Source organism: Zalophus californianus, chromosome 1 (assembly GCF_009762305.2).
Source record: "Zalophus californianus isolate mZalCal1 chromosome 1, mZalCal1.pri.v2, whole genome shotgun sequence".
Lineage (NCBI taxonomy): Eukaryota > Metazoa > Chordata > Mammalia > Carnivora > Otariidae > Zalophus > Zalophus californianus.
The window spans coordinates 213,634,634-213,652,926 of record NC_045595.1 but is presented as its reverse complement, the minus strand read 5'-3'; the positions used below and the strand labels follow the sequence as shown (position 1 = coordinate 213,652,926).

At 57.0% G+C, this 18,293-nt stretch overlaps 1 protein-coding gene across 6 annotated transcripts in view; it reads right to left on the bottom strand.

The window, feature by feature from the left end:
• Nucleotides 1-8,973: 8,973 nt before the first annotated feature.
• The window catches only part of AGPAT3 (1-acylglycerol-3-phosphate O-acyltransferase 3), an 81,373-nt gene continuing 72,053 nt past the window's right edge, over nt 8,974-18,293 (bottom strand). For all 6 annotated transcript variants that reach the window (XM_027583537.1, XM_027583540.1, XM_027583538.1 and 3 more), the window contains 5 exons: nt 17,644-17,797; nt 16,632-16,734; nt 13,914-13,989; nt 9,750-9,948; nt 8,974-9,138 (listed from right to left, as the gene is read on the bottom strand). In XM_027583537.1, coding sequence (XP_027439338.1) covers nt 9,050-9,138; nt 9,750-9,948; nt 13,914-13,989; nt 16,632-16,734; nt 17,644-17,797 — 621 coding nt within the window. In that variant the 3' untranslated portion in view covers nt 8,974-9,049. The remainder of the gene's footprint in view (nt 9,139-9,749; nt 9,949-13,913; nt 13,990-16,631; nt 16,735-17,643; nt 17,798-18,293) is intronic.

The following is an 18,293-nucleotide window of genomic DNA, read 5'->3' as shown; positions in this document are numbered from 1 at the left end:
GTGCAGGTCACCTTCCCTCGGGGCTCGGGTCCCCCGGAGGCTGCGTCCCCAGCTCTGTGCCTTGCTTGTGGACCACAGCATGGGGCACTCAGCAGGACCCCGGAGGTGGAGAGGCCTGGGCCTCGTCCCCCAGCCCCTCGCTGCCGGCCGGTGAGAACTTTCGGAAGGCTCTCGGGCATCAGGGCCAGACCCTGCGCTGACACGCGGCCAGACACGAGCTCAAGGCTTTTGTGTCCGGGATGAGCCCAGCTCCTCCTAAAATGCTCAGGGCTGCACGGAGTATGTACCGTTTGTGCCAGCCAAACCTGGGACAGGCCGGGGGCCCACGAGCCCCTCTCAGAACAGCTCCCGAGAAAGCTGTGTGATGAGGAAAACAATTGTCTTTCCGACTTGCTGCCTGGGCATTTCACAGATGATAAGCCGCTCACACCCCGAGCCTGGACATTCAGATAAGGACTGGAGCTTAGGAGCCTCCCCGCACTTCCTGCTTTGCTTTGCCCAGGCGCGTCTTAAAGTGACCACTCAGGGGCGCCTGGGTGGCTCGGGTGAGCGTCTGCGTCTGTTTCAGCTCAGGTCACGATCTCAGGGTCGTTGGGCTCCGTGCTCAGCGGGGAGCCTGCTTGAGATTCTCTCTCTCCCTCTGCACCTCCCCCTGCTCTCTCTCTTCTCTCCCTCTCTCTCTAAAATGAATAAATGAATCTTTAACAATAAAATAAAATGACCACTCAGAGTTGAGTCCGTGGAAAGTTAGTGACCTCCACCCCAACCACTTGGTAAGAGGTACCCGTACCATCTGTCTACCTCCTGCCCGCTCGTGACCCGGGACCAAGGACAGCCCTTCCTTGGCTCACCAAGTGTCTTCGACGGGGATCTGTAAGGAAGAAACCTGTGACTCTACTTCTGTCCTGGGGCCGGACTGAAACCGCTGGTCAAACCGGCAGCCCGTGGGTCTCCTGTCCCCGAAGGCTGCTGAGGTCCGGGTCTGTGCCCCTCCTTCAGCTGGTCATAATTCAAAATACCAGCTCCAGCCGCACAACACACCTTGCGATTCTAAATCCTTCTCTGCACTTTGAGACACCCACCGTCCGCCGCCCAGAACCGGCCCCTCGAGGACCCGGGAGCGGCCGTGCCACACACACTCGGGGCTCCGCTCTCCCTCCCAGCCCCCAGCCCCGCTGGGAGGTCAGGGCCGGACCCCGCGGGTGCCTTGCTCCGAGTGCACCACGGCCTCTGTCCTAGGGGCCCGGGAGTTTCTTTCCCCTCCAGGGAGGCGCCAGGTGGCCAACCCAGGTGACCTGGCCGCACGGGCCCCCCACCCCGGCACACACACCGCCCTCTGAGCCTCTCCTCTGCACACCCGGCCCCGGAGAGTCTCCCGCGTCTGTCCCAGGGAAGCGGGGCTCGGGTCACGCTGGGGCCCCTCCCTCCTGCAGCAGCTCTCCAGAACCAGCTCAGTCTTTGCCGCCTCAGCCCCTGGCCAGCTCTGTTGCCCCCCGACAGTGGCCAGGGCTGGCTGCTCCCTGCCCCCGCCCATCTGCAGAGGCCCCCGCCTGCCCTGTCCCGTGGGGAGTCCCTGGGGAGACTCTTTCCTGCTGGGAGGGAGCTGGAAACGCAGCCTGGCTGGGGTGCCTGTCACACGGCCAACTCCCCCTGCTCGTCTGCGTGCTTGGGGTGCACGGGACGATGACCGGCTAGGCCGTGTGGCCTTGGCAGATGCTGGGCACGCAGGACCGGGACCTGTGTGGACCTCAGGACCTTGATGGATGACACCCGAGGTCCATCTCCCACCCTTCGATTCCCACAACCCGAGACAGGAACATCCCGGGAGAGAGACAGCCCCCCGGCAGCTCTGATGTGCTCTGAGGAAGGGGCGGCTGTCCACCCTCAGACTGTTTGCACTCAGGGTGGGTGCAGGGGGGCGGCCGGTTCCGCTCTCCTGTCTTCCCTCCGTGAGAGAGGCCCTTTGGAATTCTCCCAGGCTGAGGCCAAGCCGCGATCTGTTTATGCGGTTGTAACAGAGGAAGGCCCTGGAAAAGGTGTTTCCACAAGTCTAAGCAGAGGGTGCCTGGGTGGCTCAGGTCATGATCTCGGGGTCCCCGAGGAGGGAGCCCCACATCGGGCCTCAGCAGGGAGTCTGCTTGTCTCTCCCTCATGGTGGGAGTCCTTTACCAGGACGTTGTGTGCATCTGAGAACAGTCTGTGGGGCCATTAGGTGCCAGGAGGCTCTCCGGTCCTGCACAGTGGTTGAGAGCCTGGTGTGGGCGAGGCGCACTCGAGCTCTGCAGCTCCCGGGAGTCCTAACAAGTCTCTGGGCCCTGACATACGGGCTCCTGTCCCTCCAGGAGGGAAGGAGAATCCCACCCTCAGGATGCCTCCCGAGGGGACCTTAGATCTTGCAGTGGTTTTGCAAACAGGCTGGAGCCAGCTGTCCTCTCCCCCGACCCCAGTCTTGGTTTAAGATCACGTAGCATTTGCTTGTGTCCAAGGACACCCCCAGGCCCCTGCACACACCTGTTGGCTCGGAGCGCTCTGGGACCTCAGTGAGCCCCTCCTGTGCTCTCCTAGCGCCTCCCCTCCCGTACTCAGCACGTGGGAAAGGGGGTCAGGGCTGGGACAGCACTGGGCTTGCTGCTCCGGGATGTGGAGCAGTCATCCCTGGGCACAGACTTACACACCCTGTTCTACAAGACACACCCCTCGGGAAGGCAGTTTGCAGGCCTTACTGGACCCCACTGGTGTGATCTTAGGGGGTCGGGCCCCGCTCCGGGCAGCGGGGGGGGAAATCCCTTCAACCACCTGCCAGATTCTCCCTGGGGCAGAGCTGAAAACGCCATGCCCCTAACCCCCATATGTCACACCTTCCAGGGAGTGGGCGGAGCTGGAGCCTGCAGCTGGTGACATCACCCGCTGCCTCTGAGACACCACAGGACAACTCGAGTTCTGCACTGAGTTTTTAGCCCCTGGGGAGCGCTTTTGTCAAGAGGAGCTTTTCTTTCCGGAAATTCCACGGCTGTGGGGGTCGCCTGGACAATTCAGCGGTCTCGGGCATTACATGAAACATGAGGAAACATGAAAATAAGGATGATTTCCAGAGCATAAAGTTGTGATTTCCTACCATTTCCTAATGGGATTCTCTTATACGAGCACCCCCTGCTTTCCCCTTACAGTTTGGGGGGTGTGTATTTGTGTGCGTACATGTGTGTACACTGTGTTCACGTGCACGTGGCGGTGCCCACACGCATGCGCACATGTGCATGCGCTGACACACGTGTACGCACGTGCACGCCCCCACACACCTCTTACATCAGGTGGCCAGGGGCTGGTGCCGACATTCGGGGTCTGCCCCGCAGAGCCAAAGCAGAGGTGGGGGCGCGGCCAGCATGGCAGGTGGGCCTCATGATGAAGCATGGCCCGCCTCCCGGGTACCCCAGATGTGCACAAAACTCCAGGTGAGGAGTCCGGGGTGCCTTCCACAGCCGCCTGTCTTTGCCAGTGGATAGTCATGCTCCAACAGGACCCAGCACACAAGCAGAGCAGAGCTGCGTGCCTAGGGGACGAGGGTCTGGCCCAACCCTGCCATCTCCAAACACCAAGTGGTATGCGGCCCTTCGGTGTTGTCTCCTGGGAAAAGAGCACCCTGTTTCCCCAGACCCCACATCTGTGTGTGCGTCTGTGTGCTGGCACATGTGTGTTCTGAGGACTGATGTTTCTTATTGTTTAGAGGCTTATTTATTATTTTAGAGAGAGAGAGAGAGAGAGAGAGAGCGCGCGCGCGTGTGTGAGCGTGGGAGGCGGGAGGGGCGCCGAGAGAGAGAATCTCCAGCAGACACCGCACCCAGCGCGGAGCCCGACGTGGGGCTCGATCCCACGACCCTGAGATCGTGACCTCGGCCGAAAGCAAGTCGGATGCTTAACCGACGGAGCCACCCAGGTGCCCCTCAGAGACTAATAGTTTGTAAAATGAGTCTAGATGTGGGGCTTTCGGGAGAGCCCATCTGAACCTGGTCTCAGGTGGCCTGAGCGGAGCGTGGACGTGGCCCCGTCCCCACCGCCACAGCCACGTCGGGGCAGGGCAGGAAAGCACATCACCAGGGGCTGCTGCCCGAGCACAGGTCACACCACGACTCTTTCAGCTCGATTTATTTTCACAAGACAGACAAATGAGAACCTGGAATAGCTCTTGGTTCTAACAAGAGTTCTTTTCTTTATAAAGAAGAAAAATTGTTCCTCGATTTTCTCCACAGAATGAATTTGTTGTTACAAAAAAATAGTTTTTGATATATACATGCCTACTTTGGAAAACCTTTTTGTCCTTGATGGCTTTTAAGACCCATGTTTAGGCAGAGGGTCACTGAGCACTTTGTGCCCCAGCTGATTCTCTCCTTTGCCCTCGCCAGATGGTCACTCTCCTTTCCGATTTCCCCTTTTCCTAAAGCATCTTACATGAAATGGAGAAGCGTGGGAAGCGCACCCAGCAGGACGGCCCCAGCTAGAGCGGCCCCCCGCGGGGGCGGTCAGTGCGGGTGGGTGGCCCGGGCGTCCGCCGCCTCCCCAGGGGGACCCGCGCACACCGGAGACAACGCTTATGGATGTCTCCTCCCTCTCTGTGACAGCAGCAATGTTGAGAGGCACACGTGGCGCCTGCAGCATTTTATCTAGAAAGTACCACCACTCGGGCAGGCTCACACACGCCCACGTACAGTGAGGTCCACAGAGCGTGGCAAACGCGGCCGGTTGTTTGGGACGCAGGCTGGTAAAATCTCAGGTAGCTTGCCCATCCCCACCCCACCCCCACAGGCTCCCATTGGCCAAAAATACCGCTATCCTCGACTACATAAAGCTCGTGAGTAGCAAAACTTGTAAAAATGAAGTGTACAAAAGGAAACATCCATATAATACATTTGCACCCTGTATAGAATTCATCACTTTGAAACTGGCCAACAGTCAGATAGGACCAATCATCAGTAATAGAAAAGAACCCCGACGTCTGTCGCACGCACCGAGTCGGGGGTTTGCGTGGTTTTCCAGAGAGAGAGAGATGCTCATTTACAGTTACAGTACTTGTGGGTGGTCTTTATGGTTAAGAAGCCAGTGGAATTTCCCGGCATTTAGGCGAGTCACATTTGATTGTCACAACGTACAAATCTTACAGGTCTGAGACAATAAATACAAGCAGATCAGATGCATTTCTTCATGGCATCAAGTAGCTCAGGTTTAATTTAACACGGCTTAGTGCATTTCAGGGCCTCATTCACAGTTCGACGTCTGTCCCATCACTTTTGCAACAGAAAGTTAAGAAACGGAAAAGTTTATGAGAAAAGAAAACTCCAGGTGGACGTGTCATTACAGAGCACAAAAATGTTAAGCAATTCAATTGTCTTTGAAAAGAATATCCAGCTGCTGACAGGGCTGACTGGTGCCCGCTCCTCTGGCCAACTCCTGGGTCCCCTAAAAGTGGTCTTGTCCTTTACGTACCCGAGCAGCTTATGGGAATGCCACCAATTTCATGGAATTGGACCGCGGCAAATGCTCGTGGTAAAACTGAGTTCACATGTGTCCACCCCTCAGCCAAGCAGAACACGGTGTGACATCTTCTGCCCCTGGCCCGTCCCTGTGCCGGGGTGTCCCGGCCCTGACAGACGAGGATGCGGACCCCGAACGTCCGGTGCGCCCCGGCTGCCCCACGGCCCAGGCGCTCACCGAGGCTCTCGCTCTCCTGCAGGAGCTCACTCGCTAGAGAAAGGGGCAGGCACCTGGGCCGCGGACGTACTGTGTCCAGAGAGGAAGCGGGTGGGCACGCCAGGCCCACCGTTGTCACCTTAAGCCTGGTTACACTGCGGAAGGGTTAGAAGCCACATGACACCATGGGACTCGGAGCGCCACGTGCTAGGGAGAGCATGCAGGTATCGGTGAGAACTTGGAAGCGTCAGCTTATGCACAAGGCTGAACAGTTCGGCCGAAAATCAGCGGGCTGGAAAGACTGTGCGGCTTGTCCTGTAAGCGTCTCAGCAGAGACAAAGCAACATGCAGAGAGGGACTTATCCTTCACCCCAAGTCTGACCCCAGCAGTGGCCGCGTGGGCAAGGACAGCCTGGAGACTGCTCTCGAACTGCATATTCCACTCTGCTCAGCTCAGCTGTGATGCTCAGTAACTAAACGAGTGGAAGAAAAGGTTCTTATGCCTTGGGGCACAGAGGGGGGGCAGAGGGACAGACAGGTGGAGATTCAAGATGGACCAGCGACCGTACCTGCGTTGTCGACGACCAAGTGTTGCTTACATGGTTGTTTTATGTTACTATTTAGTGGTTTGTATATTCAGAACTCATCTCTTCGACTAGACTCTGTGCCTCTTGGGGACAGGGACTGTAGGGACACCTCAGGGAGGGCCATGCTGCCAAGCCCTGGGTGGCCAGGGCCACTTCTTCCTTTGGATTAATCACAAACGAGGACACGCTTTCTTTCTGACTAGCTAGGCCCTTCCCCAGCGCCTCCTGGCCCCCATGCAGCAGGGATGGTCACTTACACTGCTATCAGGGTCCCCAGGTGCCGGTAGCTGCCACAGGCACCTTAGAAGCCCCTGGAACTCCCCAGAGCGGGAGTAAACAAGCTGGGGTCCTCTCCGCAGCTGGACACATGGGTAGTGACCACGACCCGAACTGCACTCGCTGGGCAGGGCCGAGGCGCGTGCGTGGAAGGTGCCCGAGAGCCGGGCGTGGGTCTGAGCCGAGGGAGGAGCCACCAGCAGCCCCCAGGCTCCGAGCTCAGCCTGTGGGGTGCCCGCGGGGGACGCCCAGGGCTCGGGGCCTGAGTGCACCCCAACCGCGGCCAGCCCGCACAGTCCAAGCATTCGGCCTTAACTTGGACATGACGTCAGCAACAGAGGAAGCTCAGTTGTAGGGTATAAAGAGAAAAGCACTATTCTGATTTATTTTCCAAAATTAAAGGAGTTCCCCTCTTCCTTTTCCTTCTGAAGTGGATGAAAAGCAACTCCATCCCCCTCCAAAAACAAACAAAAACCCCCAAACATTCATGGTGTAGATTTTATTGCTCTCAAGGTCTTGGCATCAAGTGCACAAGCTCATCTGTTAGATCGGAAGGGAATCACTGAGATTTAAAACCTGCACTGGCCTGGGTCTCCGTGCGAACGGGAGTCCGCGCGGCTCGCTCAGCAACTCCGGGCGGACTCCCCTGGCGCACAGGGGTCCCCAGGCTCCGGGCAACGAGAGCTAGGAGTTAACAGGTGGAAGATCTAAACTGTGTCTTGTTTAGTTAGTAGGTGAGGCGTCTGCGCGGCGGTGCCCCGCGGCTGCTCCACAACATCCCAGGTGCTAGTGAGTTAGTGACACACAGAGACGGGGACAGGGAAGCAGCGCGCCAGGTGAAGGGAAAGAACCTAAGGCAGCGCCTCCCTGCAGCGCGGGGTCTGAGCTGCGAGGGGGTGGGGGGGCGGTCCTGCCTCAGCCCTGCAGCCTCGCGGGGCTGTGCTCCGTCACGCCCTGCCCCACGGCGACCGCACAGAATCCAGCAGTGTCCTCCTAAAGAGCGTGTGAGCTCTCGAGAAATCCTCCCAGAACACAGACCGAGGGCTGATGCATAGTTATTTGTCCAGTTTAGTTTCTATTGTTCCCATCCCTCTTGCCTCCACCTCCTCTCCTAGAAAATTCAGCCTGCCTCTCTTCGGAATGCTGATTACAGGGTACCAGAGCTAACACCTGCTAGTTTTCCTTCCCTGGCTAAACAGGGCGAGGGGAGTGTGACTTGCAAACAACACGCCTGAGGTTTAGGAAGGAAGTACAATGCAGGCGGGGCGTGCGGCGGGATGCTTGAGCTGAGGCCCAGGAGCTGGCTGCTGGGGGGCCCCCCATGCCCCTCCCTCCACCAGCCCAGCAACCCCAGCCCCACGCCTCCATCTGCGGAACACGCAGCTCCCCTGGGCTGTGGGCCCAAGTCAGGTCACGGGGAGACACCCCATGGTGGGGGGAGCAGGGGGGAGCAGTGCCCCCATGCCCCCGGGGTGACGCCTGTCACACAGGGGCAGGCCACCCCCGGGGCCCCGGCACCTGCTTGGGAAAGGGAGGCTGGCGGAGTCGGGGGAGGCTCACCACCTCTATTTTGCATCAGGGAGCGGAAGCCATCAATAGACCAACTGTAAAAATGAAACCTCTAGAAGCCAACGACCTCCAAGTGAACAGTCTCCAACCACCTCCAGAAGCAAGGTTTGGTGGTGACATACTTTTAAACGAGCATCCAAGAGTCCTGTGGGCTGCACGGCAGCCCTCTCCTGGCACCGGGGGCAGGGGTGCAGCCCCGTGGAGGCCGCAGGGAGAAAGAGGGACAGGGGGCTTCAGGTACCGGGTGAAGGGGCCCCTTCACTATAAAAACAGATGTAAGGTACTTACACACGGGGTTAGGGGGGAAACGGGCAAGCCGTGGTCTGACAGTGAAACGGGGCTACCCATCCATCCGACACTCGGCGTGTGCTTGTCCCCCCAAGGACGCCCTGTGCGCCCACCCCACCGGCCGGAGCGAAGGGGCGGTGCTGGGCAGGACAGGTGGGCACTTTGGGGGCCTGGGACCTGCAAGTCCTCCATCCCAGGAGAGCAGGGGAAGGTTTGCTGGGGGGAGGGGAGGAGGCGAAGGGCCAGGGTGCGTTCCCAAAATAACCGATAAAAACAAAAATGGGATCTAAGTTTAAGAAGAGAAAGCATCACAGGCTCCCTCGGGCAGGCAGAGTTCTCTCAAGATGACATCGGGGCGGGACCCGTGACCCCAGGAGTGGCCACCCCCCGCCCCCGCACCCACGTGCCCCCCGCGCCCAGCTCCGTGGTGGACTCTCACCCCCCCGTGCAGGGGTGCAGCCGGAGTCTTCGTCTGTGGGCCTCCGACGGCTTCACTCTTGGCTCAAGGTTTACTGGTCAATATTAGTCACCAGTTAGTACGAAAAATAGTTTCTAAGGGTCTTTTGTTCCGATCTCTGTGTGTTGTTCTGTTTTTAATGAGTTAATTGGATACCACCGTCAGGTTATGTATGTGCAATCACAGCCAGTGATTATTCCTTTTTCTTAAATTCTTGGTTTCCGTAGCTAGAGCCTTTTTCTATTTCAGTTACTCCTATTAGTCGGCGGACTCCAAAGGAAGCTTTAAAATAGGAAAAAGGCAAGGTTAGACTGGTCGCTTAGCCATCCAGTTGGAAAAACTGATATGGGGGGGGTCCCGACCTTTTGCCTCTGACCCCCCCCCCCACGTGGGGACGGCAGGCCAGCCCTCTCCCCGCTCCCCCCGCCCCGCAGGGGCCAGCCTGTCTGGGGGGCTCCGGGGGTGGGAGCAGGAGGTGGCCATGGGCCTGGTGGGGCTGCCGCGCCCTGCGAGGTGTCTGGGGCAGGCTGGGCGCCCGTCCGTCTGCGAAGGTTCCGGGGGAGTCCCGAGAGCCCAGGACTGTGTGCGGGGGCTGTCGAGTAATGCCCATGTCCTCAGAGGCCCTCAGACCGCCACCACGTAGACACGGGCCCGCCCAGCTGCAGCACACAATGCTGATGCCCTGAGAGCCGGCGGCCGGTCAGTTTGTAGGGAGACGGCCCCGGGACGTGGCTGCGGCCCACACGACCCTATGGCTTAGTGGACAGAGGCCGGAAAGACTCCAGGGGGAGCCTGCTCCCTACAGGCCAGCCACCCCGACGGCCCCCGGGCCGGGCGCCGTGGCTGGAGCACGGAAGGCCCCCAGCTCGAGCTGTGTTATTCGCATGCGTTACCTGCCCCGACGAACCCCAGGAACGTCAGGATCAGGAGAGGCGAGCCACTTGCAAAGACACCCAAGACGCAACTGAAGAGAGGAGACAGGAGGACCGTGGCCCAGCAGACGAAGTTCAGGAGCGTCCACGGCCGTCGGCGGGGTTTGAACTGCTGCCCCGGAAACACGCCCTTCTGGTTGTACATCTCCTGCAAGGCGTCCTGAAAGAGGGAGAACAAGCGGCTTTAGATGCTCTTCTCCCGCGAGGGCCGAGCGCTGACGATGGAAACGACTCCACCCGTCCACATTCCCATCAGTGAAGCAACTACCCTGTGTGCGATGGGCTGGGGACGGCAGGAGCCTCGTGGAAGCTCAAAGAAAGCCGGGCTCAGGCAGGCACGGCTGCCCCCAGGCCTGGCGTGTTGGCGGGGGCCCCCGCGGCCTCCAGCTACCTCCTGAGGGTGGGCTGGTGGGGCAGCGGCCCGGGCGCCAGTCCCGCCGCCGTCTGCACCTGCTACATTGCCCATGGAAAGCGACCTCGGCTCCCCTTCCTCTGTCTCCGGAGGCTAAGGAGCAGGTGAGGGCAGGGAGACGAGCTGCCAGAGCATTTCGCCGGTGGAAAAGGTGCACACGCACGCACACCTCACGAGAGCCGTGCCTGGGGCCGGGCCGCCTCCTGTCACCGCATCCCTTCCTGTGGGCACCGCTTGCTTCCCGGGGGCCTCTCCGGGAGCCCCTCACCCCAGCCCACTGCCTCGACATGCCGCTGGCTCGGCCCCACGTCTACACCCGGGAGTGGTGGCAGGATCCTGCTTGCAGGTGTTGGGGAGGGTCAGGGAGGTGAGCTCAGCTCGCCCATGGTCCTGAGGACCCGCCACAGTGTGTTTGGGGGCCGTGGCTTCTTCCAGATGGCAGCTCCATGCCTTTCTGAACTGGGACCCAGGCCAGGAAGCGTAGCTGGTATGCACACACGCGTGTAGCGTGTGTGTACCTCGCGTGTCGGGGAAGCAGCGCTCACCCGAGGCACACGGGGGCACTCGGACTCGTTCACGGACAGGAGATGCTTGGCCCGGGCCGGCTGAGGCCATCCCATGGGGCTGGCTCTCAGAGCTCACGTTCTCTCCTTCTCCCGACTCCTCACCTGACCCACCTCCTCCTTCCCCTTGCCAGCCTCTGCTGGGAACCGCAGAGAGGGTCTCACCACCACCGCTGCAGACCCCCCAACCGCATCCACCGTGTCCCCTCCCTGAAGCCTGGCAGGCACTCGGCCACCGTGGCCCAGACACGAACGGCCAGGAAGGAAGAGCGCTGGATTCAGGACCCTGTCCCATGTCCCGCACCGCCCCACTGCCCGCCGTTCAGACCATGCAGCGAGTGTGCAGCAGGAGTGAGGGCAAGAGGCCAGGAGGCCCGGGACGCCACCCCCCCGCCCCCCAGCACCTGCCAGTCAGCTCCCACATCTGCGGAACGGGAAAACCGCAAGGCACAAGCTCTGTGGTCTGGTTCCAGGTTACGACTGGAGTTAACTGGTAAATAACCAAAGGCGGGAGCTGTCAATGCCTCTCGGAAGCTGTCTGTTGCATCAGGATCAAAGCGCCGAGGCTGGTCACTGCAGGGTCTGCATCTGGCCTGGCAGGGGCCATCCAGACCCTCTACTCACGAGGGGCATCTCACGCTCAGCTGCGGGATGCAAACTTGGCGGTCTCTTTGAGACACAACTCAGAACAATTCCGCGAAGTGAACAAGTCCGTGCACGGCCTGCATGCCACGCCGCCTTCTGCACGGAGCCTGATGCGTGTTTGCACATTATGTCCCCACGATCTGGTTCTGCTGATGATATGCAGTTTGTTCATTGTGACTGAATCATCGCAAATGAACACACACAATGTCCTATTTCCCAATAACGCGCTGTTACATTACTTTTCCTCTTGTGTTGAACAATACTGTTGCTCACAAATGTCTATTGTGTAAGAGTTTTAAACTCTCACGTGTTGCCCTGGATTCCGAGACGGATTCTCCTTTGCAACCTAGTGTGTTCAAGATCCATCTGCCTTTCTATCTACTTGACCACATACGCTGCATTTCTTCTTCACGTAGGCTTTATTTTTCTTCCAGAGAGAGTTATATTCTTGGAAATCATACATTTTACCGAAGTTTTCAAATGTATGAGCATAGAGTTAGTGATGCTACTCATATTACTCTCCTCTGCTCTTGGTTGGCTTACCTTCTCATTACTATCAACGCTATCACTCTTCTAACGGGTCACTCTTGCTGGCTTTCTATTTTATTAGTATTTTTTTTAAAGCATTTGGTACAGCTGATTCACTCTTTTGTAGCTTTGCTTTCTGTTAAAATGATTTATGCTATTTTTATTATTTTATTTGTTCTGTTCTCTCTGGGTTTACTCTATTTTTAGTATGTGTATGCACGTACAATGTATGCGTATGTCGGTGCGCGTGTGTGCGAGATAGGGGGATAAAATGTGTGTTAAGACATTTAGAAGAGATCCTGACACATAGTAAGATGTGTCTAATGCCAACTTCATGATCATTCCCTCGAAGGAAGTATGTCTTTTCTCTCCGGTTATTCTAAGATCTTCTCGTTGTCTTTTGTGTTCTGCAATTTCATTGTTAAGTTGTGGGGGGGGGGGGGTTGGATTTCTCTTTATTTACCCTGCCCCAGACTTGTGTTTCTTGAACCTGATGAATTCCAGAAGCTCTACAGTTGTCATCTGTGACACCTGCTCTTCACCACTCTTGTCTCTTTCTGGACCTGCCAGTAGTTACATATTGGACCTCTGGGTCTAGCCTCTATGTCTTCTAAAAACTTATAAAAATTTCCTTTTATGTTTGCACTTCCTCTGTGCTACCTCTGAGTAATTTCTTCTCAATCTTCCAGTTTACTCTCTCTTCAGCTGTATCAAATCTGCTATTTAATCTACTAATTACAATTTTACTGTCAATACCTAGATTTTTGCTGCCTATAAATTCTACTTGGTTTTTCTCAAATCTGTGTTTTTTCTGTCAGTATTGCTCTTTTGTTTTCAGTTCCTTCTTTGTGCTCAACCACTTCAAACATACTGATTTTAGTCTCTGTTGATCCACTGGCTAAAGTGTTTGGAGAATTTGCCTCTTCTATTCTGTGTCTGTCTGTGAGCCCTGCGCTCGCGGTCTGGTTACGTGCTCATCTCCAGTAGGATTTTACCTGTGTTCCCCCGGCCCTGCACATGCTTCTCTCAGGAACTCTGGAATGGTTTGCCTGGAACCACTTGTTGTGTTGATATTTTGGCTTTGTTCTCCCTGAACAATATTGTTAGGATAAATTCAAACCCCAAGTCCCTCTGAGGGCCGACCTGTGATTATGAGTTATCAGGGAGACCTTGTTGAGACCAAGAGGAGAAAGGTGAGTGTCAAAGTCATTTCCCTGTGCTGGCAGGTATGTTTCTTTCAGTTCATCATGCGAGGTGAGTTCCTACCTGGAATGAGGTCAAAACCCTCTCTTCTGTTTCCAGGTAGGTATTAAAACTCAAGACTCCAGGGTAAGGGGACCAGCAAATGCCACTTGGAGAAGTGTGGCATTCCCGGTTCATAGGCTCATGACCTGCTTTTCAGCTCCAATTTCTTCTCTGACCCTTATTTTCTTAAAAGCTCACCAGTGCCTTTAAAAGGATATTTGTTGTATGTGGAAAGGATCTTGTCATTCTCTAAGCCCCCCGCAATGCTGAAGATGAAGATATTGTGTCCTGTATGTTTGCATATCTACAACAAGCTGGTGGCACATTTGGACGGTGTGCTGTGGGGGAATGGAGAAGGAATGGTGTGCTTGGCCTACGGATCTCTTCCTGTCACCTAGACTGTGTCTCTTCTATAAATCACACACACACACACGATACGTGTAGGCTGTGGATCTATCAGTTTTTACACGAAAAGATGAACCAAATGTGGTAAAATGTGATCAGCCACGGTTGTATAAGCACCATGCCATCCTTTATACTTTTCTCTAGTGTGTTGATTTCTCACAAGTTAAGAAAAATTGAAGACACTGGAAGGAAGGCAGAAAGTGTTTGAGAGCCGCATGGGAATCCCGTCTCCGGAAATCCACACGCATGCCCCGCCTGCCCCGTGTGCCGCCCCTCAGAATCCTCTTCCCGAGACCCCCAGGGGAGGGGAGAGCCGTGTGCCTTTACCTTCTCCTGGTAAAGTTTATGAAGCCACTGAGCCGCTTCCTTCTCATCCAGTGGGATCTCTTCCAGAGGAAATCTCCTGTTTGGGTAAGGAGATTGAAAGCACAGTGGCTTACCCGTGGGATGACATCTAACAGGGGAGTAGTCGCTGCGCGGTGGCGGGGGGGACTCGCCGGCCCCACCTTCTCTGGTCGGGCCTCACTCTCAAGTTCTAAAACCACACATACATCCAAGGCATTCAGCAGGAGCACAGAGGAGCCAGCACCTGGGGCCCCGTGGGACGGCGGGGGCCACGGAGGGAGGGCAGGGAGGTGTGTTCTTCTCCAAGGCACAGCCAACACTTTTCACGGGTGGGGGGGGGCAGGCTCATGGGCAGTTTAATGGAACAGACCATGCCCCCGTCTCCACTGAGAAGGGTGTGCATTTGTGAGCTCCAGCAGGAGTCTTGGTCTTTCCTAATAGTCCATTCTTCAGAAATAATCAAAACTGAGAGTGTCTTCCATTAGGCAAAGAGGATTATGTATTTCACAAAGGAAATCTATTTGGTCCAAATATGAAAAGCAATAGAGATTCAGAACTTTAATCTTAACTCACAAATAGCTGACTTCGGTGACACTTGCTTATGACCTTAATCACCAGCGGGATCACCCGCCCAGGAGCGCAGGAGTCTTGAGCGCAGGGTAAGAGGGCGCCCCACGGCAGCCGCAGTACCCGAGGCCGCCAGCAGGGGGCGCCGGGGACACGCCGGAGCAGGAATGACCCGGCGGGGGTCTCCGCGTTTGGCTGCCCGCCGGGCGGGCCAGAGTGAAAGGAGCCTGCCAAAATCTCCGTGTTTGAACTTATCCTAGCCGTACTGTCTCCAAAAGTGGAGAGCTGTGCTTTATGTGGGTTATAACCTGTCGATCTTCACCGTATTTGAAATGAAAACGGACACGGGAGCGCGGCTGGTTCATGCAGCCTCTGGGAACTGCTCTGTACTCACAGGGAGCGAAGGAGACGGGGAACCCCTCGTAAACAAAAATGCTCTAACTCTGTGGACCCCAAGAGGTCTTGGGAACCAGGGTGCCACCGGTAAGGAGACAAAGTTCAGAAGGGGTGTGCCCTGAGGGACGACGGCCTCCTCCCCTGGTTTTGGGTCTATACCCTGTAGTAGATCACCACACCCAGGTTCTAGTGTAGGTCTGCTATATGCAGTATGAAAAGTATAAAATGAGAATTTAAAAGGACGATAAAAAACAAATAAAAATATGAGCATCTATCTCCCGGAGTGGACTGAAGCCCCTTTAAGGATGCTGGCCCCAAGTGCCGGATGAACGCAGGGAGCCTCAGGCCACCCCCACTGGGTGCCCCTGGCCTTGCCCCCAGCGCAACCGCACCAGGAGGGAACAGGAAAGGAACTCAAAAGAGGAAAGCTCCATCGGCCCACGAGACCTTTGTCTTGTTTGATTATAAGCATGTTTTGGACTCTCTGGAATATTGCTTTCCTTCAAAATACCCAAAAGGTAAGTATCACAAAATAGCACACTGAAGCTTTTAGACGTTCTAAGAACTTGTCTGTTAAAATAAGATTAGGTAAAGTATAATTCCAGGCTTTCTGCAACAAAGGGGACAATGAACAGAGTAAGGCACAGGTCTTCTCCTGCAAGGGGTGACTGTCCGCGAGGAGGGGCAGTGCAACCCGGTGGGGTAGCCGTGAGCACTGGCCTGGAGCTGGACCAGGAGGACTCGCCCAGCTCTGCCACCTCCCGGCTGGGACCTGGGGCGGCTGAGACCAAGCCCGGGGCCACCCCGACCGCCCAGGGGCCAGCAAGGGTGAGGACGGGCCCCGAGCCCACCGCTGCTGTCACTGCCCTGGATCGCAGCACGTGTTCTGGTCAGAGCCATAGCCAGGGCTGGAGGCCACCAGGACCACCAGGGCCCCAGATAAGCCACCCGGTCCCCACTGGTTCCTGAGATCTAAGGGCAAAGACCCGGGGCTCTCTCCCCGTCCCAGGAGGGAATAAGAGAATCTACACCTCCTCTGAGCCAATCCACTGCAAACTTCGGGAGGAGAAAGCCCTCTGGCTTATTCTTTACATTCACAAAATTATTCGTGGGGGGAGGGGGGGAACCGGGCGGGTGTGGTTGCTGTTTTAGATGTGCTCAGGATTGACATGGAGAGGCCCTCCGAGAGCCCTGGGGGCCAGTCTGACCGGGGTGGACACTCAGTGCTGGCTGGTGAGACAGGCAGCGGCGCTAACAGGGCCCGTGATTTGTGCACACACCAGGGAAGGTCCTGCCTTCCTGCACATTCGAAGGAACCAGGAGGGGCGGGGCTGCCAAGTTCAACTGGGATGATCCAGGCAAGAGGAGGGCCTGGAGGGCCTGCCTACAGTTAGGCTTGGAGCTGGGGTCAAAGTCAAAACCCCCTTTTATTAAGAACGCCAGATGCCCTGGGCTGGGACAGCTCACCCTTCTGCCTATGGGAATCCTGGTCACTGTCCAAGCCGAAGCTCAGCCCCTTTTAAAAAGCCTCTGTGTCCCTCCAGCAGGAGAGGTTGCTCCTGTCTTCAGAGCATCCAGAAGGGTCTGCCTTCACCCCACACCCACTCCTTCACCTTGTAGGACAGCGAGTGCTTCTCAGGTCTGGCCCCACATCTGCAGTTCCGGGGAGCAGGCTGCCTCCACTGGGCACCCAGGGGCCCAGTGCCAGGGGCTGGGGTCGTGGGGAGGGGTGCTCACCTCACACACATGTCTGCCTCGTACTTCTTCCCATAGAGGATTCCCAGCAAAGACGGGTTCTTGTTGCCACGGAAATTCAGCGTGACGTCATAGACGGCTGCGACTGCAGGGAGCAGTGGGGGTGAGACCTGGGCAGGCACCTGCGTCGGCACCCACGCTCGCACCCGCACCCGGCTCGGCCCTGCACCCACATCTGACCCAGCCCTGCACCTGCATCCAACTCAGCCCCACACCCCACTCAGCCCCACACCGGCACCCGGCTGATCCCTGCCCCCGGCTCAGCCCCACACCCGGCTCAGCCCCACACCGGCATCCTGCTCAGCCCTGCACCCGGCTCGGCCCCACACCGGCACCCGGCTCGGCCCCGCATCCGGCTCAGCCCCACACCGGCACCCGGCTCGGCCCCACACCGGCACCTGACTCATCCCTGCACCCGGCTCAGCCCTGCACCCAGCTCAGCCTCACACTGGCATCCCGCTCAGCCCTGCACCCGGCTCGGCCCCACACCGGCACCCGGCTCATCCCTGCACCCGGCTCAGCCCTGCACCCAGCTCAGCCCCACACTGGCATCCCGCTCAGCCCTGCACCTGGCTCGGCCCCACACCGGCACCCGGCTCGGCCCCGCACCTGGCCTGGCCCTGCAGGCTCCTCGCACGTGGGTGATGCACGTTACTGACCATTTGCGTTCAGATTTATGGTCTGGTTGTTTTCTGTCTGTACTCCCTGTTCTTTGTCCCTGTCTTTGACCTTGCCTCCTTTGGGACTCATTAGATATATGTATTTTTTCCTTCATAAGGTTTTCAGTTACATAACTTTTTCATTATTTATTCATCATTTATTCATCATTATCTGAAACGCTATAGGAGCGGCTCAGACACGGTGCGTCCGCCTACTGGCTCTCCCTTTCTGTCCTGCTGGCCCGCATTTTACACGTCATTCACTTATGTAGTTCTGGACAAATCACTTTCGTGTCTTGCTGCATGCAGAGCCCCGAGAGAGAGCGGCCCCTTACCTGTCCCTCGGAGGCACTGGACCGCCGTGGTGAAGCCCTTGGTACGGGGCAGCAGGTGGTACTTGAGGACGGGCAGCCCCTTGGAGATGGCCACCTCCATGCTGACGCGGTGCTTCTTCTCTGTGAAGCGCGTGCCCTCACAGTACAGGAGGAACTAGGGCACAAGGGGGGCCAGGGGTTACCCCAGGCAACGGGCTCCAACGTTCCCCCGCACAGAGCGTGTGCTGCTGATTTGGAGCCATGACAGAACACTCTAGTGACAAGTGAGGTGGCCTGTACAATGTGATTGGATTTAGGGCTGCAATCCACAGTCCAGCCACACAGAGCCCCTCAGAGACCAGCAAACAGCACGGCACTGATTCGCAAAGAATGCCAAAGACAACCTCCCAGAAAGAACTGGAACAGGAAGGTGTCCCCAGGCAGCAGCCTTCCGACCAGTGAGTGGAAAATCGGAAGTCTATTATCCATTTGCCTCAACATGAGGATTAGAAATGCAACTAAGTAGCCAGTTCTCAAAGAAACACTTCCAGAGACCAGATTAGAAACAGAAACGATGTTCAAACTGACCGATGGCCACTACTTCCGATGGCTGGCCCATCAGACTCATGGAAGGGGCTGGAAAAATAGGAGGAAGCCCCCCGCCCCGCCCC